This window comes from Malaclemys terrapin, chromosome 12 (genome assembly GCF_027887155.1).
Source record: "Malaclemys terrapin pileata isolate rMalTer1 chromosome 12, rMalTer1.hap1, whole genome shotgun sequence".
Classification (NCBI taxonomy): domain Eukaryota; kingdom Metazoa; phylum Chordata; order Testudines; family Emydidae; genus Malaclemys; species Malaclemys terrapin.
The window spans coordinates 26,793,294-26,816,610 of record NC_071516.1 but is presented as its reverse complement, the minus strand read 5'-3'; the positions used below and the strand labels follow the sequence as shown (position 1 = coordinate 26,816,610).

Sequence of the window (23,317 nt, the reverse complement as noted above, 5' to 3'; positions counted from 1 at the left end):
ACAGTTCTTGTCACAACCCTTTAGTATCTTTCTTCAACCTTTTACTTTACAGGACTGGCTTTGAGTGTCCTGCTGTCCAGTCCACAGCAGGATCCATCTCAATTGCCAGCTGTGATCAAGCATCCCCTCCAGCTGTCCCTCCACTCCCAAGTCCATGTTTTTGACTACTGCATGACACATAGCCCTACCTATGGGTCAATATGTATTAGGGTAAGAATATAGCTGTGACGGGTTGGATCACAGAAACCCCCTTGGAAGCTGCCACCCAATGTGCAAAGACTACCCCTGCTTCTGTTTTTTCTGCCAGCTCAGGACTTCAGCACCCTGTCTTGCTGAGCCAGACACTTTCGTTTGGCTCCAGACACAGACCCAGGGTCTGAATCTCCTGTCCGAAAGCTGCAAGTTTACCTGAAAACAGCTCACAGTAGTGTGCTTGTCTTTAGCACTTAGATGCCCAACTTTTAGTGGGGTTTAAACCCAGATAAATCCGTTTTACCCTGCATAAATTGTTCACCCTCTATAACACTGATAGAGAGATATGCACAGCTGTTTGCTCCCCCAGGTATTAATACATACTCTGAGTAAATTACTAAATAAAAAGTGATTTTATTAAATACAGACAGTAGGATTTAAGTGGTTCAAAGTAGTAACAGACAGAACAAAGTAAGTCACCAAGCAAAATAAAATAAAATGCACAAATCTATGCCTAATTAAACTGAATACAGATAATTTTCTCACCAGTTTCAGAGTGCTCCCTTTTACAGGCTAAGCTTTTTTTAGCCTGGGTCCAGCAATCACTCACACCCCCTGTAGTTACTGTCCTTTGTTTCAGTCTCCTTCAAGTATCCTGGGGGGGGGGTGGAGAGGCTCCTTCTTTAGCCAGCTGAAGACAACCTGGAGGGGTCTCCCACAGGTTTAAGTAGACTCTCTCTTGTGGGTGGAGACCCCCCTCCTCCCTCCTATGCAAAGCCCAGCTCCAAGATGGAGTTCTGGAGTCACCTGGGCAAGTCACATGCCCCTGCATGACTCAGTCTTTGCAGGCCGACGCCATTGTCCACATGGCATCTTGCATGTCTCCAGGAAGACTTCTTATGTGGATTGGAGCATTCCAAGATGCACTGTTCCCTAAGTGTCTCCTGATCAGGTACTTAACCTGGCAAATTTCTTCCTAAAGAAGCTGACCAAATGCCTCACAAAGCTTACTTAGAAATCAGGCAAGCATACAGCCCATATTCTTAACCTCAAGTAGAAAATGATATATATGTACAAATAGGATGAATAGATATAGTAGACCATAACCCTTACGGAGATATGTTACATGGCACAGGCAGCACAAAACATATTCCAGTTATGTCATACATACATTTATAAGCACCCCCTCCCCATAAAGCCTTATGGGGTACACTGTCACACCCTCCCCCTGAACTTACTGCCAGAGACTTGGACACTGTCCATGGCGGAGGCAGTACCTGTAAAATTTCTGTTTGTTTTTGGTCACACTTTCTTTCAGTACCTTGAAACCATATGATGTCACTCCTGGGGGTTCTAGCCGTTTTGGGGTCCCTGGTCCCCAGATGCTTGCAAACAGGTAGGGATGTAGTATTGCTAACAGAATGCAGGCAGCAATACTCATTAACGTGGAGGTATCTTGGCATTTAGCCACCAATGCCATGAGGCGGTGTGCCTCAGTTTCCCCTTCTACACAGCAGCATAGGCCTGTTATGCTTTTGCTGCTTTTTACAGGTATGGGCTGTAAAGTACCATGCTGGTGGGGCTGTCCTGTCACCATCCCCAGCATGTATAACAGCTTATTTCACAAATTAAATATGTTTCACATCTTTAAAGGGTTTACCACTGGTGTGAATTCTTTTGTTTTAACCCATAGGTGAATTAGCAAAAGACACAAGGTTAACAGCAAATCTACAGTGGACAGGCTTCGTTCACTCAATTTGACTTGTTTAGCATTTATTGCATTTTCCCAGTTCTTTGTGCCCTCTGGTAGACCTTCTGATGCAGATTCCTCTGCCTCTTTGGGGAAGACTTCTAGTTTGGGCATGTGCTTGGGTCTTTGGCCAGGAAAGGGTGTACTACAACCATACTTGTCCTCGGCCCCTCCCTCTGGAGTTTCTCTGGGCTGGGCCCCACTCCCTCGTGAAGTTCCTCCCATGAAGAGATTTCCCCCCCCTGTCTTGGAGAGAGAGTTTTATCTCTTGCAAGTGTAGCAAGAACAGCAGCTTTCCCTGGGGTGCTCTGGACCCCTTTGGGCACCCCACTTTTTGTTTCCAATGGGTCAGCTGGATAGACCCCCTCATCCTGGAGACCTGACCTAGGGTTACCATATTTCAGCAAGCAAAAAAGAGGACGGAAGGAGCCCCGCCCCTGCCCCTCCCACTTCCCGCCCCCCCAGAACCCCCAACCCTCCCCCCGTTCCTTGTCCCCTGACTGCCCCCTCCTGGGACCCCTGCCCCTAACTGCCCCCAGGACTCCACTCCCTATCTAAGCCTCCCTGCCTCTTGTCCCCTGACTGCCCCAACCCTTATCCACACCCCCACCCCCAGACAGACCCCTGGGACTCCCATGCCCCATCCAACCACTCCCCACCCCCTGACAGCCCCCCCCCGAACTCCCAACCCATCTAAACCCCTCTGCTCCCTGTCCCCTGACTGCTCCGATCCCTCTCCCCACTCCTGCCCCCTGACAGCCCCCCCCAGAACTCCCAACCCATCTAAACCCCTCTGCTCCCTGTCCCCTGACTGCTTCAATCCCTCTCCACACTCCTGCCCCCTGACAGCCCCCCCCAGAACTCCCAACCCATCTAAACCTCTCTGCTCCCTGTCCCCTGACTGCTCCGATCCCTCTCCCCACTCCTGCCCCCTGACAGCCCCCCCCCAGAACTCCCAGCTCCCCACCCCCCTGCTCCTTGTCCCCTGACTGCCCCTTCCTGGGACCCCTGCTCCTAACTGCCCTCCAGAACCCCACCCCTAAGCCTCCCTGTTCCTTGTCCCCTAACTGCCCCCTCCTAAGACCCCCCCCAACTGCCCCCTAGGACCCTACCCCCTACCTGTACCCTGACTGCCCAAAACTTTCTCCACCCCCCCCCAAAAGCCCCCCCCCGTTTCTTGACTGCCCCCTCCAGAACCTTCCTGCCCCCGGTCCCCCTTACCCTGCTGCTCAGAACAGCGTGTTGGGCTCTGTGCGAGCCGAGCCGGACACGTGGCTGCGCTCCCCAGCACAACAAAACCCGGTCCCTGGCCCTGCACAGTGCTGCCGGACCGGGTTGCAGGAGAGGCCAACTCAGAATGCAGGGCGGCTCCGGCTCCTCTACAGCTGCTCAGGAGTCCAGCCCGGGATTTTTCTGCAGCCCTCCCAGCCGCTCGCTCTGCCGGGGGAGGGGGAAATCCCGGACATTGTGAGTGCTTTACAAATTCCCCCCGGACGCTATTTTTAGCGCGAAAAGGAGGACATGTCCGGGTAAATCCGGACGAATGGTAACCCTACCTGACCCCCAGGTTTCCCTTAAAACCTGATCCACAGGAGAGGGGGCTGGCATTTCGAATGCAGACTTTTTACCCTCCTCCTGGGAAAGCCCCTCCCCACAAAAGGTGGGTGGACTCTCTGGCCCCCCCGACCTTCCATTTGGGCTTCCCTCTTTGGGCTCCCCGCTGGGTCCGACACTCTTGTGTCCCCTGAAAGGGAAGGTGATCCTGCCCCAGCTGTGGACTCACAGCTACCAGCTACAACAGACCTCTTACTGGCCCGCAAAATCCCTCCCCTTCCACTCGGGTTGGGCTGGAACTCAGCTATAGAGTTCTTGGGGCCTGTTTCCACCACAGTGGTCCCCAGGACCCCAACTTTCACCTTTGGGACACACACCTCTGTTAGGGTTACCATATTTCAGCGAGCAAAAAAGAGGACGGGAGGAGCCCCGCCCTAGCCCCGCCCCTGCCCCTCCCACTTCCCGCCCCCCCTGACCTCCCAACCCTCCCCCCGTTCCTTGTCCCCTGACTACCCCCTCCTGGGACCCCTGCCCCTAACTGCCCCCCAGGACTATCTAAGCCTCCCTGCCTCTTGTCCCCTGACTGCCCCAACCTTTATCCACACCCCCACCCCCAGACAGACCCCTGGGACTCCCACGCCCCATCCAACCACTCCCCACCCCCTGACAGCCCCCCCCAGAACTCCCAACCCATCTAAACCCCTCTGCTCCCTGTCCCCTGACTGCTCCGATCCCTCTCCGCACTCCTGCCCCCTGACAGCCCCCCCCAGAACTCCCAACCCATCTAAACCCCTCTGCTCCCTGTCCCGACTGCTCCGATCCCTCTCCCCACCCCTGCCCCCTGACAGCTCCCCCCCAGAACTCCCAGCCCCCTACCCCCCCCGCTCCTTGTCCCCTGACTGCCCCCTCCTGGGACCCCTGCTCCTAACTGCCCTCCAGAACCCCACCCCCTACCTAAGACTCCCTGTTCCTTGTCCCCTAACTGCCCCCTCCTAAGACCCCCCCCAACTGCCCACCAGGACCCTACCCCCTACCTGTACCCTGACTGCCCAAAACTTTCTCCACTCCCCCCAAAAAGCCCCCCCCCCGTTTCTTGACTGCCCCCTCCAGAACCTCCCTGCCCCTTCTCCTGCCCCCCCTTACCCTGCTGCTCAGAACAGGGTGTTGGGCTCTGTGTGAGCCGGACACGTGGCTAAGCTCCCCAGCACAACAAAACCCGGTCCCTGGCCCTGCACAACAAAACCCGGTCCCTGGTCCGGACCGGGTTGCAGGGGAGAGCTGCCCTTGTATCAGCACAAAGTGCTCTCGCTCCCGTTTTGCTACCCTGCATGGCAGAAACCGCTCCCAGTTGCAAAAGGGGAGGGCTGCACTTTGTGCTGAGACACTTGCTCAGAATGCAGGGCGGAGCTCCTCTCCAGCTGCTCCGGAGTCCAGCCCGGGACTTTCCTGCAGCCCTCCCAGCCGCTCGCTCTGCTGTGCCGGGGGAGGGGGAAATCCCAGACATTGTGAGTGCTTTACAAATTCCCCCCCGGACGCTATTTTTAGCACAAAAAGGAGGACATGTCCGGGTAAATCCGGACGAATGGTAACCCTACCTCTGTGCACCCCAGGGCAGGCCCGGCCCCCTGCTGACCTGCAACTTTCTGGCAGTCAGCAGCTGTGGTGGCCTCCTTGCTACAAGGTGGTACATCCCCCTCCCCCGGGGAGATGATTAGGGGACAGGAGCTGGCTTCATCCAGCTCCTCCCTCTGGAACTTCCCTTGAGCCCCAGAGCTACAGGAACCCAGCTCCTCCCTCTGGAACCTCCCTTGAGCCCCAGAGCTACAGGAACCGGCTACAATCAGCCTTGCCCCCCGAAGCTGCATCCTTTACTGCTGCAGAGGAATTTAAGAGACACCCTCCTATTCCCCCAGCAGTCTGTGTGACTTCGCCCCCCCCCTGGGGCTTTTGGCACAAGATTCCTTCTCACTGCTAACCAACCCTGGGACAGATTTTGCCACACTAAAGAAATTATTCCCCAGTAGAAACGGTGCAAAATTGTGTGCCACCCTTGCAACAGTCAGCTCAGCCTGCAAATCCCGAGTTTGCATGTGTACTTTAGCTAAAGGTGCAAGGACTTTGTAACCCCCGACCAGCTCTAATTTTGCCATTTTACCTGGCAACAGATTCTTCTCCTGGATTAGGTCCCTCCTGACCACAGAAATCTCAGCACCCGTGTCCCTTAATCCAAGAAGCATTTGACCATTCAATTTAACAGCATGCATATGCTCATTGCTGGGTTGTGTGGAAGCAAGCTTTACAAATCCTGTGTGGAAAGAGGCCACAGCCTGGCTCTGAGAAGCCGCAGCTTTACTCAGTAAGGGACACTTATTCCTCAGGTGCTTAGTGGACTTACAATGATAGCACCTTTTGGGCTCCTCTGCTTGCACAGGAAATTTGGGTCGAGTACCAGGGGAATGGGGAGGTGACCGCCCAGCCTCTTTTTTTCCCAGACCCAGGGGTAAAACGGTGATTCCGCTTTCCCCCAACCTTATACCCTTCTGCCAGTGGTTTGTGTTTGATTGCAGCTTGGGCTTGTTCATAAGAGTTAGCATACTTAGCTAACTCACCCACTGCATTTACCTTTTTGTTCCACAAATACTGTTTTACCTCATCACTGCACATATTCAGGAAATGTTCCTGAGTAACTAGATCACACATCCCTTCAAAGCTGGTAATGCCTCTCCCCCGCACCCATTTATCTACCAAATCTCTCATTTCATTGGCATAAGCCACATTACTTAATCCAGATCCCCTCTTAAGGCTCCTGAATTTAACCCTGTAGGTTTCAGGTGTAACCTGAAACTGTTTCAAAACCAGTTCCTTAAATTTACCATAGTTTGAAGCATTATTAATAGGCATCTTATTGAATATGTCCAGAGCTCTGCCAGTTAATTTTGCTATCAATGTGGTCATCTTCTGATCTTCAGGGATGGCATGGAGGGTGCACAGTCTCTCAAAGGTGATGAAATATTCGGCGATATCGCTGGACTCATCATACTGTGGACATAGCCGCTCCCATTTGTGGATTTTTGGGGAAGTGGAGCCAGCAGGGGGAGGGTTTCGTCTCTTTGACTCCATAACAGCCAGTTTATGCTTCCGGGCCTCCCTCTGGGCCTCCATAGCCCTCTTGTGGGCAGCTGCCTCTGCCTCCGCCGCCGCTCGCGCCCTCGCTGCCTCCCTCGCTGCCTCGACCTCCATAGCTCTCTTGTGGGCAGCCTCTTTCCTTGCATGTTCTGCCTCCATGGCACTAATTTCTAATTGTCTTAGTTCCAGCCGTCTCTTATGTTCACTTTCTCTCTCTTTTGCTTCCAACCTGGCCAGCTTTAGTTTAATAGCAGCGTCACTGGTACTCATTGTCCTGCTTTCTTGTGCTGGGCCACAACCCCTCTGCAGTTCACTGAAACTGAGATGCACTCAGCTCAGGGGATTCTTAGTTAACAGAGAGCTTCCTTTTCTGTCCCTACTTCCCTTGCCCGAAATAAGCAAACAGAAAATAACAAACCAGTAACCACTTTGTTTGTTCTCCAGCCACCACACTTAAAATCACTACCAGTATCTCAAAGCAATCAGCTGTGCACAGATCCTGCCGACTACGCCACTGTGACAGGTTGGATCACAGAAACCCCCTTGGAAGCTGCCACCCAATGTGCAAAGACTACCCCTGCTTCTGTTTTCCCTGCCAGCTCAGGACTCCAGCACCCTGTCTTGCTGAGCCAGACACTTTCGTTTGGCTCCAGACACAGACCCAGGGTCTGAATCTCCTGTCCGAAAGCTGCAAGTTTACCTGAAAACAGCTCACAGTAGTGTGCTTGTCTTTAGCACTCAGATGCCCAACTCCCAGTGGGGTTTAAACCCAGATAAATCCGTTTTACCCTGCATAAAGCTTATGCAGGGCAAACTCATAAATTGTTTGCCCTCTATAACACTGATAGAGAGATATGCACAGCTGTTTGCTCCCCCAGGTATTAATACATACTCTGAGTAAATTACTAAATAAAATGTGCTTTTATTAAATACAGACAGTAGGATTTAAGTGGTTCAAAGTAGTAACAGACAGAACAAAGTAAGTTACCAAGCAAAATAAAATAAAATGCGCAGATCTATGCCTAATTAAACTGAATACAGATAATTTTCTCACCAGTTTCAAAGTGCTCCCTTTTACAGGCTAATCTCCTTTTAGCCTGGGTCCAGCAATCACTCACACCCCCTGTAGTTACTGTCCTTTGTTTCAGTCTCCTTCAAGTATCCTGGGGGGGGTGGAGAGGCTCCTTCTTTAGCCAGCTGAAGACAACCTGGAGGGGTCTCCCACAGGTTTAAGTAGACTCTCTCTTGTGGGTGGAGACCCCCCTCCTCCCTGCTATGCAAAGCCCAGCTCCAAGATGGAGTTCTGGAGTCACCTGGGCAAGTCACATGTCCCTGCATGACTCAGTCTTTGCAGGCCGACGCCATTGTCCACATGGCATCTTGCATGTCTCCAGGAAGACTTCTCATGTGGATTGAAGCATTCCAAGATGCACTGTTCCCTAAGTGTCTCCTGATCAGGTACTTAACCTGGCAAATTCCTTCCTAAAGAAGCTGACCAAATGCCTCACAAAGCTTACTTAGAAATCAGGCAAGCATACAGCCCATATTCTTAACCTCAAGTAGAAAATGATATATACGTACAAATAGGATGAATAGATATAGTAGACCATAACCCTTACGGAGATATGTTACATGGCACAGGCAGCACAAAACATATTCCAGTTATGTCATACATACATTTATAAGCACCCCCTCCCCATAAAGCCTTATGGGGTACACTGTCACAATAGCAGCTCCTCAATCAGAAATATTCATCCAGCTTCCTGCATAACTACTCCAAAACCAGCATAACACGCATAGGTATTTTACAAATCGTGTTCCACAAATAGACCTCTTCCTCCATAATGAAAGTATGTGTCACAGTCAAAGGCCTGTAGGCCAAAACAATGACCTATACATTGAACTTATGACAGTGCAAGCATTTGGTACACGTGTAAGAGACATATTTACAAGAATCTCCACAGTGCAGCTTTCTGCCTGTTTTACAAGCATGAGTAGTTGTAGCTGTGTCGGACCTGAAGAAGAGCACTGCGTGGTTCAAAAGCTTGTCTCTCTCACCAACAGAAGTTGTTCTAATAAAAGACATTATCTCACTCACCTTGTCTCCCTTACAAGCATGAGACAGAGGGCTACAGAGTGTGTAGAAAGCATCAGGCTCTGAAGCACAGTTTGTTTTTAATTAGGGCTGTCGATTAACTGCAGTTAACTCACACGATTAACTCAAAAAAATTAATCGAGATTAATCGCAGTTTTAATCGCACTGTTAACAGTATACCAATTGAAATTTATTAAATATTTTGCATATTTTTCTATATTTTCATATATATTGTGTTGTAATTGAAATCAGTGTATATTATTTTTGAATACAAATATTTGCACTGTAAAAATGATAAATGAAACAGTATTTTTCAATCTCTTTGTCATGAAAGTGCAACTTAAAAATGTAGATTTTTTTTGTTTCGTAACTGCACTCAAAAACAAAACAATGTAAAACTTCAGAGCCTACAAGTCCACTCAGTCCTACTTCTTGTTCAGCCAATCACTCAGACAAAAGTTTGTTTACATTTACAGGAGATAATGCTGCCCTCGTCTTATTTACGTCACCACAAAGTGAGAACAGACATTTGCATGGCACTTTTGTAGGTGGCATTTCAAGGTATTTACGTGCCAGATATGCTAAACATTCGTATGCCCCTTCATGCTTCGGCCACCATTCCAGAGGACATGCTTCCATGCTGATGATGCTCGTTAAAAAAATAATGTGTTAATTAAATTTGTGACTGAACTCCTTTGGGGAGAATTGTATGTCCCCTGTTCTGTTTTACCAGCATTCTGCCATATATTTCATGTTAAGCAGTCTCGGATGATGACCCAGCACATGTTCATTTTAAGAACACTTTCACTGCAGATTTGACAAAACGCAAAGAAGGTACCAATGTGAGATTTCTAAAGATAGCTACAGCACTTGACACAAGGTTTAAGAATCTGAAGTGCCTTCCAAAATCTGAGAGGGACGAGGTGTGGAGCATGCTTTCAGAAGTCTTAAAAGAGCAGAAACTACAGAACCCGAACCACCAAAAAAGAAAATCAACCTTCTGCTGGTGGCATCTGACTCAGATAATGAAAATGAACATGTGTCAGTCTGCACTGCTTTGGATTGTTATCGAGCAGAACCCGTCATCAGCATGGACGCATGTCCCCTGGAATGGTGGTTGAAGCAGAAAGGGATATATGAATCTTTAGTCCATCTGGCACATAAATATTGTACAATGCCGGCTACAACAGTGCCATGAGAACGCCTGTTCTCACTTTCAGGTGACATTGTAAACAAGAAATGGGCAGCATTATCTCATGCAAATGTAAGCAATCTTGTTTATCTGAGTGATTGGCTGAACAAGAAGTAGGACTGAGTGGACTTGCAGGCTCTAAAATTTTAGATGGCTTTATTTTTGAGTTCAGTTTCTTTTGTACATAATTCTACATTTGTAAGTTCAACTTTATGATAAAGATACTGCACTACAGTACTTGTATTAGAAGAACTGAAAAATACTATTTCTTTTGTTTTTTTTACAGTGCAAATACTTGTAATTAAAAATAAATATAAAGTGAGCACTGTACACTTTGTATTCTGTGTTGTAATTGAAATCAATATATTTGAAAATGTAGAAAACATCCAAAAATATTTAAATAAATAGTATTCTATTATTGTTTAACAGTGCGATTAATTGCATGATTAATTTTTAATCGCTTGATTAATCACAATTATTTTTTTAATCGCTTGACAGCCCTATTTTTAATACAAATGAACTGGCTTTGCAGTACTGAAGAAAAATTAAAATAAAGAAGAGAGACACTGAATGTACCAGAATGACCTTCATATTTGACTTTCAGACTATGGCACTGGGCAACCTTGCATGCTTCAGGCACAATGAGAGCTCTCTTTTTTGGTCTTTAGAACTGTTTATACTACATTTAAAAAGCGAGGCTGAAACTGGACTGACATGTTCTTAAGGAGAGAGGACTCCTGAAGCACAGACAGCAGCCAGTTCATTCCCAGACAACTGTGAGTAAGAATGGGCCCACCACAGCTATTCTGGGTACTGGTGAAGAAGGGGAGAAGATGCTGTGAAATATCCTGGAGTGGTCTGGTTCACCTTAGCAGCCTCTTGGGAAATACTGGTCCTGGGAAGCCCCGCATAGAGGTGCTGGAAGGACTGCAAAAATGGGGCTAACAACTGGAGTTGTGACCCTATGCGCCAGGTCACAACGCCACTCACTCTAATTTGGCCCAGCTATCCCTCTGTCATACCAGCAGGGAAGGGACTTTGCCATTATGCCACCCAGCTCTGATCCAGGGCCAAGTGGGGGGTCTGGACCCTCAGGGTTCCCCCTTGTTGTGCCCTGCCAAGCTTAAGTTCTCAAAAGTGGAGGGGCATCGGCATTCCCTCCCACCCCCTGGCTCCAGCACCTGTGGCCCCATAGTGATGCTAATGCCTTACAGCCAAGAGATATGAAGATGTTTCCTTACACTGAATTCTCAGGGCACAGTTGTGTTTGCCTGTCACCACCCATGACCACACACTATTCTTAGCCTTCCAGGCTGACAGACAGAGAGAGAATGGCCTAGCTCCAACAGAGCGGGGAACGCATATCAGCTATTACCTCAGAAAACTGCCTGCACTTCTAAGGCAATCTGCAATTAAACAATCTTCACAGCTCCATAGCAGAAGAGGACGATGCATGCTAGGAGGGGAGAAGTGTGGGAGCTCCCATGATTCCCCATACAGGAGCAGCAAGAGTTCCAAGCCTTGACACAGGCAATGAGGGCAGCTCCTTCCTTGGAAAACCAGTTATTAAGATGATTTTGTCCTTGCACAGAGCATTTCATGAAAGCACTTTACAAACATTAATGGTCTGAGCCTCACACAACTTCTGCCTTGAAGGTGGTATATTTTTATCCCCATTTTATCGATGGGGAAACTGAGGCATAGGACAAGATAGCAAAATTGTTCCAGCCCACAGAGCTGATTCAGAGGCAGGAACAGAATCCATGAAGTCCTGGCAACCTGTCCCTTGCTCTAATCGTTCTGCAGTGTTGCCTCTCCAGAATATTTGAGGTATCCTGGTATCTTGTACTTCCCAGTGTTACATGAAGCAACGTGCTTCTCTATAAAAAAAGCTGCTTTCCACTATTCTAGGGAACAACTAAAAATATGCACTAACATGCAGGGTTCTTAAAGGATATGAGGTACATTTTCAGTACACCAAAGGCTTAACACCCTTCCCTACTTGAGAGAAGAACACTGTCACTTTAGGAAGTGAGAAGGAAAGAGTTGATAAAAACCTAATTCTGCTCTTTTTCATTTCACAGCTCCAGATGTTTGACACTGACCTACATGGGTTTCTACTGGACAGTAACATGACAGTGGGCTTTGTGGGCTGAAATCATTTTTGGTGTAGGAAGTATATCAAGAAGAAAAAGTCTCTATCATTCCCACTCCTGCCAACAGAGACAGAACAGTAGCAACTCCTTAGGCTGGCAGATCACAGAGACAAAAGGGATAGCAAATAAACCCACTTACTTTAGCTTTACTGCTAAGGGAATGGTGTAGAAGAAGACATTGATCTGAAATACACACACGAAGAACAGACTGAAGTGTTCAAACATCTCAGCAAAGAAGTACCAGAAGAGGCCAATGTTGGGAGTCAGATCTGGAACGGAAAGGCTGAAATTTAAAGAGAAAAATCAAGGTAACATTTTAAAGCAGTTGGTATTTGACTTACTTGCTTCTATGAAATTATTGAACCACTGTGTGCTACTGGAAGGAGAGGTGTGTGGGGGGTGGGAGGGTGGTGGCTATGTCTTAAAATGCATTGTGAGGAAACCAAAGGGGAGAAAACTCACGGAGGGAAATCACCCTCCATAGTTGGTGTCAGTGCTTCTAGCTGTCAGCACTAGTTACATATTTAACTAGTCAGAGAGTTCATCGCAGCAGTACAAAACTGAAGGTGCCACATGAAATCGGGGCAGAGTGGACAAGAAAAGGCTGCATCCACTTATTGAACACCTATGATCCCCAAGATATTTAAACATCCTAATCTCTATTTTCTCAAGCAGCACCTAACTTTTTCCTTAATGTCACTTTAAGGCCATTTTATACAGTCAAACACACATGCAGCTTTACTCCTGTGGAGTCCATCATCAGTGACACCCACTGCGGTCAGTTTGGCTAATCCAAAGCACATGCCAAGAAACAGATCCACTTCTAGTTAATTATAGGGAGACTGAAGAAATTCCAGTATCTTCTCCCCACGTAGTTCACCTTTAGTTCAGTGGCTCTCAACCTTTCCAGACTACTGTACCCCTTGCAGGAGTCTGATTTGTCTTGTGAACCCCAAGTTTTACCTCACTTAAAAACTACTTGCTTACAAAATCGGACATAAAAATACAAAAGTATCACAGCACACTGTGACTGAACAAGTGCTCATGTTCTCATTTTTACCATATAATTATAAAATAAATCAACTGGAATATAAATATTGTACTTATATTTCAGTATATACATAGAGCAGTATAAACAAGTCATTGTATGAAATTTTAGTTTGTACTGACTTTACTAGTGCTTTTTATGTAGCCTGTTGTAAAACTAAGCAAATATCTAGATGAGTTGATGTCCCCCCGTGGAACACCTCTGTACACGCGGGGATACACATACCCCTGGTTGAGTACTACTGCTCTAATTCTTGCTGTGATGGTTTAATGGAACTTGGGTTATATATTTTTGTTATTAGTGTGTTTGTTTGTTTCCCCTGAATTGCTGGTAAATTTTTCCTGAGACTGAAAGCTCTTTGGGACAGGGAACGGGTCTCCCGTATGCATGGATAATGCCTATCACAGTATGGGCATTCCCAGAAAACAAATTACAACTACTTACATGAAACCATACACAGATGGGATAAAGTCCCAGGAGTTGAGGAGGAAGAATGAGAGGCAGACAATTACCACCAAGCTACAGAGATACAGTGCTGCATATTGCGTGGTGTACAACCAGAAGCCTTTGCTTTTCAGTTTCACTGGTATGAACTGACGCTGGAAACAAAACACAAACAAGGAAAATAATCGGACATCCTGTGGCCTTCTATTAACAAGACCTGCCCTGCTGCACTGCTGACAGAAAGCAGCAAACACTGGCCCTGCTACAATGGGAGTAGCAGCATTCAGCGCACACTGCTCCAATGTGCTCTGCCTTGGCCAATCAAATCACACACTCTGCCCAATACTTTCAGAACTGTGCCTGAAAAGTCAGGTAATTTCACATTCAAGTAACCCTAATGGGCCGTGTGTGTGTGTGTGTGTGTGCACGATTCCCTGATGTATGTGCAGAATGTTGGTAACTGTGCAGCCAAGCAAGCATGCCAGGTTTGGAAATCAGGGCCACCTCTGACAGAAGCTCCACCAGAATTCAGCAGCTCTAAAATCAGTGAAGCTGCATTGCCATTTGGCACCCACATTTGTACTTTAAATGCCTTGCCAGGGTTCTGAGAGGCAATACTGACTCAGGCTGTAAAGGGCTCTGATGGAAGGGTGCTCTGTCCCTCTGAACCATGGCAGATTTAACATCAGAAAACTTTCTGGAACATCTCAAGCCAATTTACACAGACTTCTTGGCAGGATAGACAGAAAGTGCAGGAGAGCAGCCATTTAATTCGGTACAAACATCACAAGGGAGGCAGTGAAGTTCAACAACAAATCCTGATAAACAGACATCTTTTTTCAGCTCTGAATGCTTTTGAAAGTCCCCTTGTAAATCCAAAGGCATTAGGTGTTCATGTATCATCACAGGTCACCAACTCTGGAAACACTATACTTATGCTCTGCCACCGCCATGCAGATGTTTTGCTTAAAATAAAGAGAAGTGCACAATTGGGACAATATGCAGGGAACTCACTGCTCCCCAAACAACAGCACAGTCTCTCTTCAGATTTAACAAATAGTTTTGACTTTGTAGATGCTCCATTACGGCAAAGATTTAAAACAACAATGAAATTTCCTGGATGTTTTGGAGAAAAATGAAAGACATGTACACAGGGGGAAGGAGGAAGAGTGTGTAAGTGACTCTTCTCCATTTTCTTTCAGAGTTAAAGAAATTGAGAATGGGTGTGGAAGCAGAGAAACTCTGTTTTTCTCCGACATGGGCTTCAGGGAAGAGAGAGAGAGAAATCTGTAATGAACATCCACTGTAAAATCACAGAGTGAGGCATGGCAGTGGAAATATATGACTGACAGTCATCTGGGACCTGGCAAGATTTTTTCAGACACTACTTATAAATCTCTGTACAGATGCTGGGTAAGAGTCCTTTCACTAGTGTCCATAGCCTTTCCCTGGAGCATCCCCTTGCTTTCCCAACTAGATGAAACGAGAAACTGATCAGTTTCCATAAGGACCTTTATGATTTAGGCTCTTGTTCCAGTCACCTCTCACAATATCAGCAGAAGACTTAAGACAGGTATCAAGCCACCTGAAACCCCAGACAAAGGGAAAGGAAAGGGATATACTGAATATCGTGGTGATGGGTATGGTAGAAGCACCTAGAGGAACAGAATAGATTAGTAGGGAGACACCCATTTCCAGTGAATTCTCTCTTCTTCCAGTGAACATGAATAGTCTCTTTACATCATCCTCTCTATTCCACAACATTGTGCTCTCAGCAGTAGCTATCAGCATGCATTTGTGTTTTACATCACTAGCAAAGAGTTGCCTCTGCTTTAATACCCCTTTCCAGTCTTGGTAAAGATAAATTAAACTGCTTTGCGGTTCAGTGTTCGTCTTGCAGGGCTTTGGGCATCCATTAATAATTAAGAATACCATCTTCTTCAGAATCCCTGGTACAATCTGATCAACATTCTGTAAATGGAGGAGGAATGAGGCTGGGGAGAGCAGATGTTTGCAAGTACCACAAGTGCATGCCTGGCACTGTGGGGCAAGTTAGACATGATCACTGTCTTTTGCAGTGCATTGTTGGGCCTGGATGATTCAGGCAGAAGGACTGTCACTATACCTCATGGCACTGATGCTGAGTCACTATAGAAGAAACTCTGCTACTCCAAAATTCTCTTTGGTGGTCACGTGACACCAAACGCAGCTTTGTGTTTCAGTAAGGAGAACTGCCTGTAAATTTGCAGACAGGGAGTAAATGAGTTTCTGCTTTCCTCCTTCTATCCACGTGACTACTGCAAGATGTTAAACCGCCACTGGCCTGGGGAAGGATAACATTATTTTTTCCAGATCTTGAGAACTGGCCACTGAATTCACAGTGTATCTCCTCCCTCCACCTAGACACAGGACAACCATTGCTGGCTGATAGGAATTGGCCATGTATAGGATATCAGAGGTTACGGCCAATACAATTACTCTTAAGAGAATATTTACCTGTAGAAGATACAGCAATGCTGGTGCAAACAAGGTGAGAGGATACAGTGACTGGTATGTCGCTAAGGCCAGGAATATAGCACTGAGGAGGGTACTACCTGCAGGGAGGAAACAAACCTCAATTAACAAACCATGATCATAACGATGGTCATATTCAAACAAACAGTCCTTTAAATACTGAGTCACTGCTCAAATAGGGGGAACTACTGCACAGTACCAGCTGTGATCATCAGAACTCCACAAGCAATTAGAGGGGGTAAAAATAACTATTTCAGCGTGTTCTGGAGCTTGTCCCTCTCTGTATTACAGGGACACTGAGACAAGAAGAAGGGCTCTGACAAAGAGCCAATAGCATGAAACAGCAATTGATGCAATTGGTTTATATCCCTATAATCTACCTAGAGAGATTCATATAACCCAAGTCTCATACATAGATGTCAGTCACTATTTATGTGGGAGAAGCAGCAGTCTGGAGTCATTTCTGCATGAAGCAGCTGTTCTATTAATATTATGCACTTGAGAGCCCGTTTTCACTGGACTGTCTCAGAGTGCTCTGCAAACACTACTTGAGCTTCACAAGTCTGAGTAGGGAAGTAGCATTAGCCCTATTTTACAGATGTGGAAATTTAGGTCCAGAGCTTAATTAAAAATTTTAAAAGTGACTTCTAATTTTGAATGCCTACATTTTTGGTTGCCCATTTTGAGACATTCTGGGCTGAGCTAACTGCTGAGCACTCACACAGCTCATCAACGTCAGCTGGAATTGTGGGTGAAGAATGAGGGGGGATTTGATAGCAGCCTTCAACTACCTGAAGGGGGGTTCCAAAGAGGATGGAGCTCGGCTGTTCTCAGTGGTGGCAGATGGCAGAACAAGGAGCAATGGTCTCAAATTGCAGTGGGGGAGGTCCAGGTTGGATATCAGGAAAAACTATTTCACTAGGAGGGTGGTGAAACACTGGAATGCGTTACCTAGGGAAGTGGTGGAGTCTCCTTCCTTGGAGGTTTTTAAGGCCCGGCTTGACAAAGCCCTGGCTGGGATGATTTAGCTGGGAATTGGTCCTGCTTTGAGCAGGGGGTTGGACTAGATGATCTCTTGAGGTCCCTTCCAACTCTGATATTCTATGATTCTATGTGCTCAGATCAGGCCCAAGGGATCTCCAGTTGGACACCAATAAAAGGAAGCATCCCTGACCAGGAGCTACTTCTCAACATTTTGGCCTAATTAATTTGCTCAAAGTTAGTGACAAAGACAGGATTGGAAAGCAGAAGTCGTGGCTCAGTCCAAAGGGCTAACCAGTAGATCACACTAATTCACTCCACATCACTAACACAAATAAGCTTCTCTCCTTCACTTCCATCCTCTTTAAGAGTATGAGCAGCACAGACCCTTCACTGGGATCTCTAAAATGAAGAATCCTCTCCCTTTCACTATTACATTCTCCTAGACAGAAACCCACCTGTTCTCTGTTTCAGTGAGTGTTAGATTAGAAATATCTATGTGCAAAGGCTTGCTATGCAGAAATCTATCGTTACATCAAAAACTCCCAAGAAAATCTTTTACCCATAACACTGGTCTACAATTTGTTGAGAAGTCGTTCACTTCAGAGATAAAATGTGCTATTTATTATGTATTTTGATGTGCTGAATTCAAATATGACAATTAAAACAACTGATTGGCTACTGTTTCTAAGATATTTAAGTTTTTACATTTTATGTCTATGTATATTGTGTAGATAGAGTTTTAATCATAAATTGTAAACCTAGGTCTTTTCATGTGTTTATGGTTGCTTTACATGATAAACAGGACAAATGAAATATTATGTAACACTTTAAAAATTAGCAAAAGGGTTATATAAATAAAATTTATTATGAAACAAAAGGCAAAAAACTATTATGTACATAGTTTAGTCCTATTCAGTGTCTACTCGGCGCTTCTTGGCTTGTCTCTTGTATTCATTAAATGGAGCATCTCTTGTCACTGTCTAGCAATAGTCTGCAAGCATTGACGGTCTCCATTTGCCCTGATAGCGTTTCTCCATTGTTGCAATGTCCTGGTGAAATCGCTCGCCGTGCTCGTCGCTCACTGCTCCACAGTTCAGTGGAAAAAAATCTAGATGAGAGTGCAAAAAGTATCTCTTTAATGACATGTTGCCACCAAGGCTTTTGTACTTTTGGAGGAGGTTTTCCACCAACAACCTGTAGTTGTCTGCCTTCTTGTTTCCGAGAAAATTTATTGCCACTAATTGGAAGGCTTTCCATGCCGTCTTTTCCTTGCCACACAGTGCATGGTCAAATGCATCATCTCGAAGAAGTTCACGAATCTGAGGACTAACAAAGACACCTTCCTTTACCTTAGCTTCACTTAATCTTGGAAATTTTCCACGGAGGTACTTGAAAGCTGCTTGTGTTTTGTCAATGGCCTTGACAAAGTTCTTCATCAGACCCAGCTTGATGTGTAAGGGTGGTAACAAAATCTTCCTTGGTTCAACAAGTGGTGGATGCTGAACACTTTTCCTCCCAGGCTCCAATGACTGTCGGAGTGGCCAATCTTTCTTGATGTAGTGGGAATCTCTTGCACGACTATCCCATTCACAGAGAAAACAGCAGTACTTTGTGTATCCAGTCTGCAGACCAAGCAAGAGAGCAACAACCTTCAAATCGCCACAAAGCTGCCACTGATGTTGGTCATAGTTTATGCACCTCAAAAGTTGTTTCATGTTGTCCTAGGTTTCTTTCATATGGACTGCATGACCAAGTGGAATTGATGGCAAAACATTGCCATTATGCAGTAAATGGTTTGATTCATCGAAGACGAATCTTAATGAACAGTCTCCACTCATCTGGATCGTGAACGATGTTGAGGGCTGCCATCACACCATCGATGTTGTTGCAGGCTACAAGATCACCTTCCATGAAGAAGAATGGGACAAGATCCTTTTGACGGTCACGGAACATGGAAACCCTAACATCACCTGCCAGGAGATTCCACTGCTGTAGTCTGGAGCCCAACAGAGGAGGAGGATGGGAGAAAATGTGGGGGTCCTGTGCCATTGATGGTTCAGGACCAGAAGTTTCATCCTCTTCCTCGTCTGACTCAAGTGAGAATGATTCTGGTGCATCAGGAACCGGCAGTCCTTCTCCTTGGGGTACTGGGCGTATAGCTGATGGAATGTTTGGATAATGCACAGTCCACTTTTTCTTCTTTGACACACCTTTCCCAACTGGAGGCACCATGCAGAAGTAACAATTGCTGGTATGATCTGTTGGCTCTCTCCAAATCACTGGCACTGCAAAAGGCATAGATTTCCTTTTCCTGTTCAACCACTGGCGAAGATTTGTTGCACAAGTGTTGCAGCATATGTGTGGGGCCCACCTCTTGTCCTGATCTCCAATTTTGCCGCCAAAATAAAGGTGATAGGCTTTCTTAACCATAGTGGTTATACTGCGCTTTTGTGATGCAAAAGTCACTTCACCACAAACATAGCAGAAGTTATCTGCACTGTTCACACAAGTACAAGGCATCTCTGCTCACTTTGGCTAAACAGAAATGTGTCCCTTTGCAAAATCACACACTGACAAATAAGAGAGCAAGACACTGTATGATTTCTAGAACTGATATAGGGCAATTTGTTCAGAAGAGTGATGTAAGCTTCGTTATGATTGCATCATCCATGACTTCTAGGAATAACATGATGCAATTCATATAATGTATGATGCACTACCAGCTTCAGATTGCATCATTCATTGTTTTGCCTAAAAAGCAAGTACTGTCCAAACCCAGTCATAGATTTATTCATAGATCCAGTCAAAGTTGTATTTTAGTCATTTCTGGTTTAAATTGAGATCCCTTCCCTTTATAACTCACTTAACCTCCACCATTCCCAAGTCAATGGTTGTATATACTGACCCAATAGCATATCTTGAAAACTAGAGCCAATCAACAATTTTAAGCATCATTTTCGTTCTCAGTGACCCAGAATTAGTAAAGTTTGACTACATTTATTTCAGAAGCATTTTGGCTGTAGAGCAGTGTAATCTGATTCTCCCCCTAAACACACTTTCAACACTAGAGGTTGCCACACACCGATTCAGGAAAGAAGAACATGGGACAATTACTACAGAGGAGTGTTTTTTAACCTTTTTGATGCCGGGGACTGGCTTGTTGTTTTTCTAAACTGTGTCAAGGAGATCTGAGTGACAGGTGTCAGTCCATGGACCAGTCGTTGGGAAACACTGCTACAGAATAGCTCACTGGGAATTATTCAATTTTCTGTATTGCTAAGTAGGTGAACAATTATAGAGCACTACACCAAAGTGGATCTCGTTCACTTATTTTTGCAAATGTAGTTTCAAATATAAACCCTCCTGCTTCAATGGCATAATCCAACCACTAACCAAATAGGGGTTAGGAAGAACCTTCCCTTACAGGTATATTAGCTTCTAATTGTTTATTCTGAAGTTTGTCCCTTCTTCCTCTGAGTCATCTGGTACTGGCCACTATTGGAGACAAGATAACAGACCAGACTGACCACCGGTCTGGGCCACTAGAGAAATCCCTATGTTCTTATGTGAATATTACAGAGCCACCCAGATGCTCTGCTGATAGGAGCTTAGACTGGAAAGAGAAATGTAGCTGTAGCTATGAGATTAAGGTAGCTGCCAGCCTAGTGTAATCTATTCTACATCTTCTACTATTTAAAAAATTAGGGACACTGGCATAATGTTCCTTTAGAGTTCATCTGCTCCTGCTGCTTACCCCTCTTCTGAAGCTATAGATGTTTGTAACACCACAATTTGCTGATACAAACAAGGTTATGATTGCAGGTGAGAGTTAGACAATAGAAGCAGGTGAACTCTCATGCAAATATCCTTAATAAGAAAAAAAGAGGAAGCAACAGTGCCCCACCTCCCCCTCAGAAATAAAAGATACAGAGGCAGACTGGTTTCTAAATAGAAAGATAATCAAAGTTGTCCAAAAGAGGGCACCAGCCATAAGAATTAATCAATATTTAGGGAATGTTTTCATTGCATTGTAAACTCGTGTCACTCAGATGCAGGTTTGTGGACTTGTTTCCCAGGCTGCGCTTGAGTGTCCACACTGCATTGTAAATAATTGCAATTGCTGGACTTGAATCTCACAGCTGTGCCAATGTGTCCACACTGCACCATGCAGACCTTTTGACCTGGGTCTGTGGCTTGAGATGTGTCCACACTGCAAAATGACAGGGGATGGACTTGAGTCACAGCAGGACTTGGGCTCTGACACTCCCACATCTACCAGGGTGCTAGGGCCCAGGATCCCAAGTCCTTGCTGACCCGAGTCAGGCTGTGTGTCTCTGTGTGGATGGAAGGATGGCTTCGGCTCAAACCTGAGTCCGAGCCTGGGCTTAGCGTGTAGTGTAGACACACCTCACAAGACCGGAGACTTTTATACATATTGGGATGACAGACCTTGTACTTAACTATGCATATGCCTTTGGCTTCAGTGATTCCAAGTAGACCTTTGACATTGCCTTAACCCAGTCTGTGATATGTCTACTATTAACTGCATTTCCAATAGCTTACGGTTCAAATATTTACAGAAAGATATGAGTTGGAGCAAGATTTTCCCAGTGCATTACCTTTTATTGTAGTCAAAATGAAGAATGCAATGACAGTATTGTTGATGGCACAGGTGGACTTTGCAACACAAGACATCACTGTGTATGGATTTAGGAGATAACTGAAAAAGAATAAAAACTCAATTACACTCATGCCATTAAAAAAAAAGAAAGAAAGAAAAATACCATAGCAAAGAGAAATATCAAAGGAAAATGGAAATGATTTGCTGTTTCTTTTTGATTGTTTAAATGTTTACATTGTATGGTTTCCTCTCAACCTCAAAGGGATCCAGCTGAATTGATGCTTTTCAAACGGTGCAAAATCAGATGCTGCACTTGTGTATAAGCATGTCATGGTGAAGGATGGGGTGATCATGGGAGAGCCCAGTGGGAAGCAGGAGATGGCAGAGGAAAAAGAGCCCATTTAAAATGCAATTCTGTTCTGAAAAGTGATCAAATAAAAATGGCCCATGTTACTCAGCCGGTCTGCTCCAGCTTTGTATTCAAAGTCACATATGCTGACTTTAGTGACTAAAATAAGTTCCTGCTGCATTTTTTACTCCTGTTAGCCCTGAGGGGCCAACATGGCTAAACAGACAGCAAGATGGATTCTATTCCTTCTTGTGCATAAACAGAACTGTTTCCTATGTCCCAGTCAGTTATACCTGTGCAACCCCACTGAAGGTAACATGACTGCATAGGTGCCAGCAGGGCCTAATTTGATCTGACGAATCTTTATTGCAGGTGGGATGTGCGAGAAGCAGAGAATCCAGGCTGATGCTCAGATCCCAGGGTAACTGCAAGGTTAGCAGTTTAAAATATAAACCATCTTTTTATTTGTGAATTGAGCACATCTGAGCTGTAATCACCGAGAGACAGTACACACAGAACCCCACAATGCTCTTTGAGAGTCACTCTTTAGAGTGCAACCATACTTTAGAGATACCAGCTCCTCTCTGAAAATTTGAAATGAATGATGCAGCGGTCTAATTTAACTGGGCTCCAAGGAGCAAAGAAACGCTCTGATACATTATTGATTCAATAAGTAAGACAGCAGATCAACCAACCTCCATTGTAACAGGTTAGTCCTTGGAGACAGGAGAGGGGATTATGACTTGCCAGCTGTTCTCTCCTATGAATATTTATCATACTACTGGGTTCTCGCAGTCTGAGGTTGGCCTTTTCATACGCCTGAAGTTAATGGCTACTTCAAATACCAGGCTATGCTAAGATACAATTCCGGTATCCCTGTGTGATATTGTGCACCAAGTGTAATAAAAATGAGAAATAGTCTAATTTTTTTTTTTTTTTTTTAAAAACAAAAGGGGAAAGCTTCAGCTTTCTCACCCGAGGTGGGGTGGTGGTGGTTTACTGACCTATACAATTCATATCAGGACAGGAAAGAATCATTCATGTTTCTTTTATGAAAATCCTTCTTCTGATCAAAGGACATCAATGGTAAGGGAGAGCCAAGAGGCAGATCCCTTTTGATTAATTCCAGACTCCAGGTTTATCTGATTTATTCAGATCAGGAAAGAGAGATTTGTTTCTTTTGATTTTGAATACCTGCCTCCTATACTGTTTGTTTTAATTAGAGCTTTACTTACTTCAAAAACTTAGAGCATGTGGTCTGAATAATGGGGTTTCTTATAATGCCTCAGAGG

General features: G+C 45.5%; 1 protein-coding gene across 2 annotated transcripts in view; it reads right to left on the bottom strand.

The window, feature by feature from the left end:
- The window catches only part of PIGU (phosphatidylinositol glycan anchor biosynthesis class U), a 61,496-nt gene that overhangs the window by 22,880 nt on the left and 15,299 nt on the right, over positions 1-23,317 (bottom strand). For both annotated transcript variants that reach the window (XM_054046058.1, XM_054046057.1), the window contains exons 6-9: positions 21,675-21,775; positions 16,054-16,151; positions 13,558-13,712; positions 12,205-12,348 (exon numbers count right to left, since the gene is read on the bottom strand). In XM_054046058.1, coding sequence (XP_053902033.1) covers positions 12,205-12,348; positions 13,558-13,712; positions 16,054-16,151; positions 21,675-21,775 — 498 coding nt within the window. The remainder of the gene's footprint in view (positions 1-12,204; positions 12,349-13,557; positions 13,713-16,053; positions 16,152-21,674; positions 21,776-23,317) is intronic.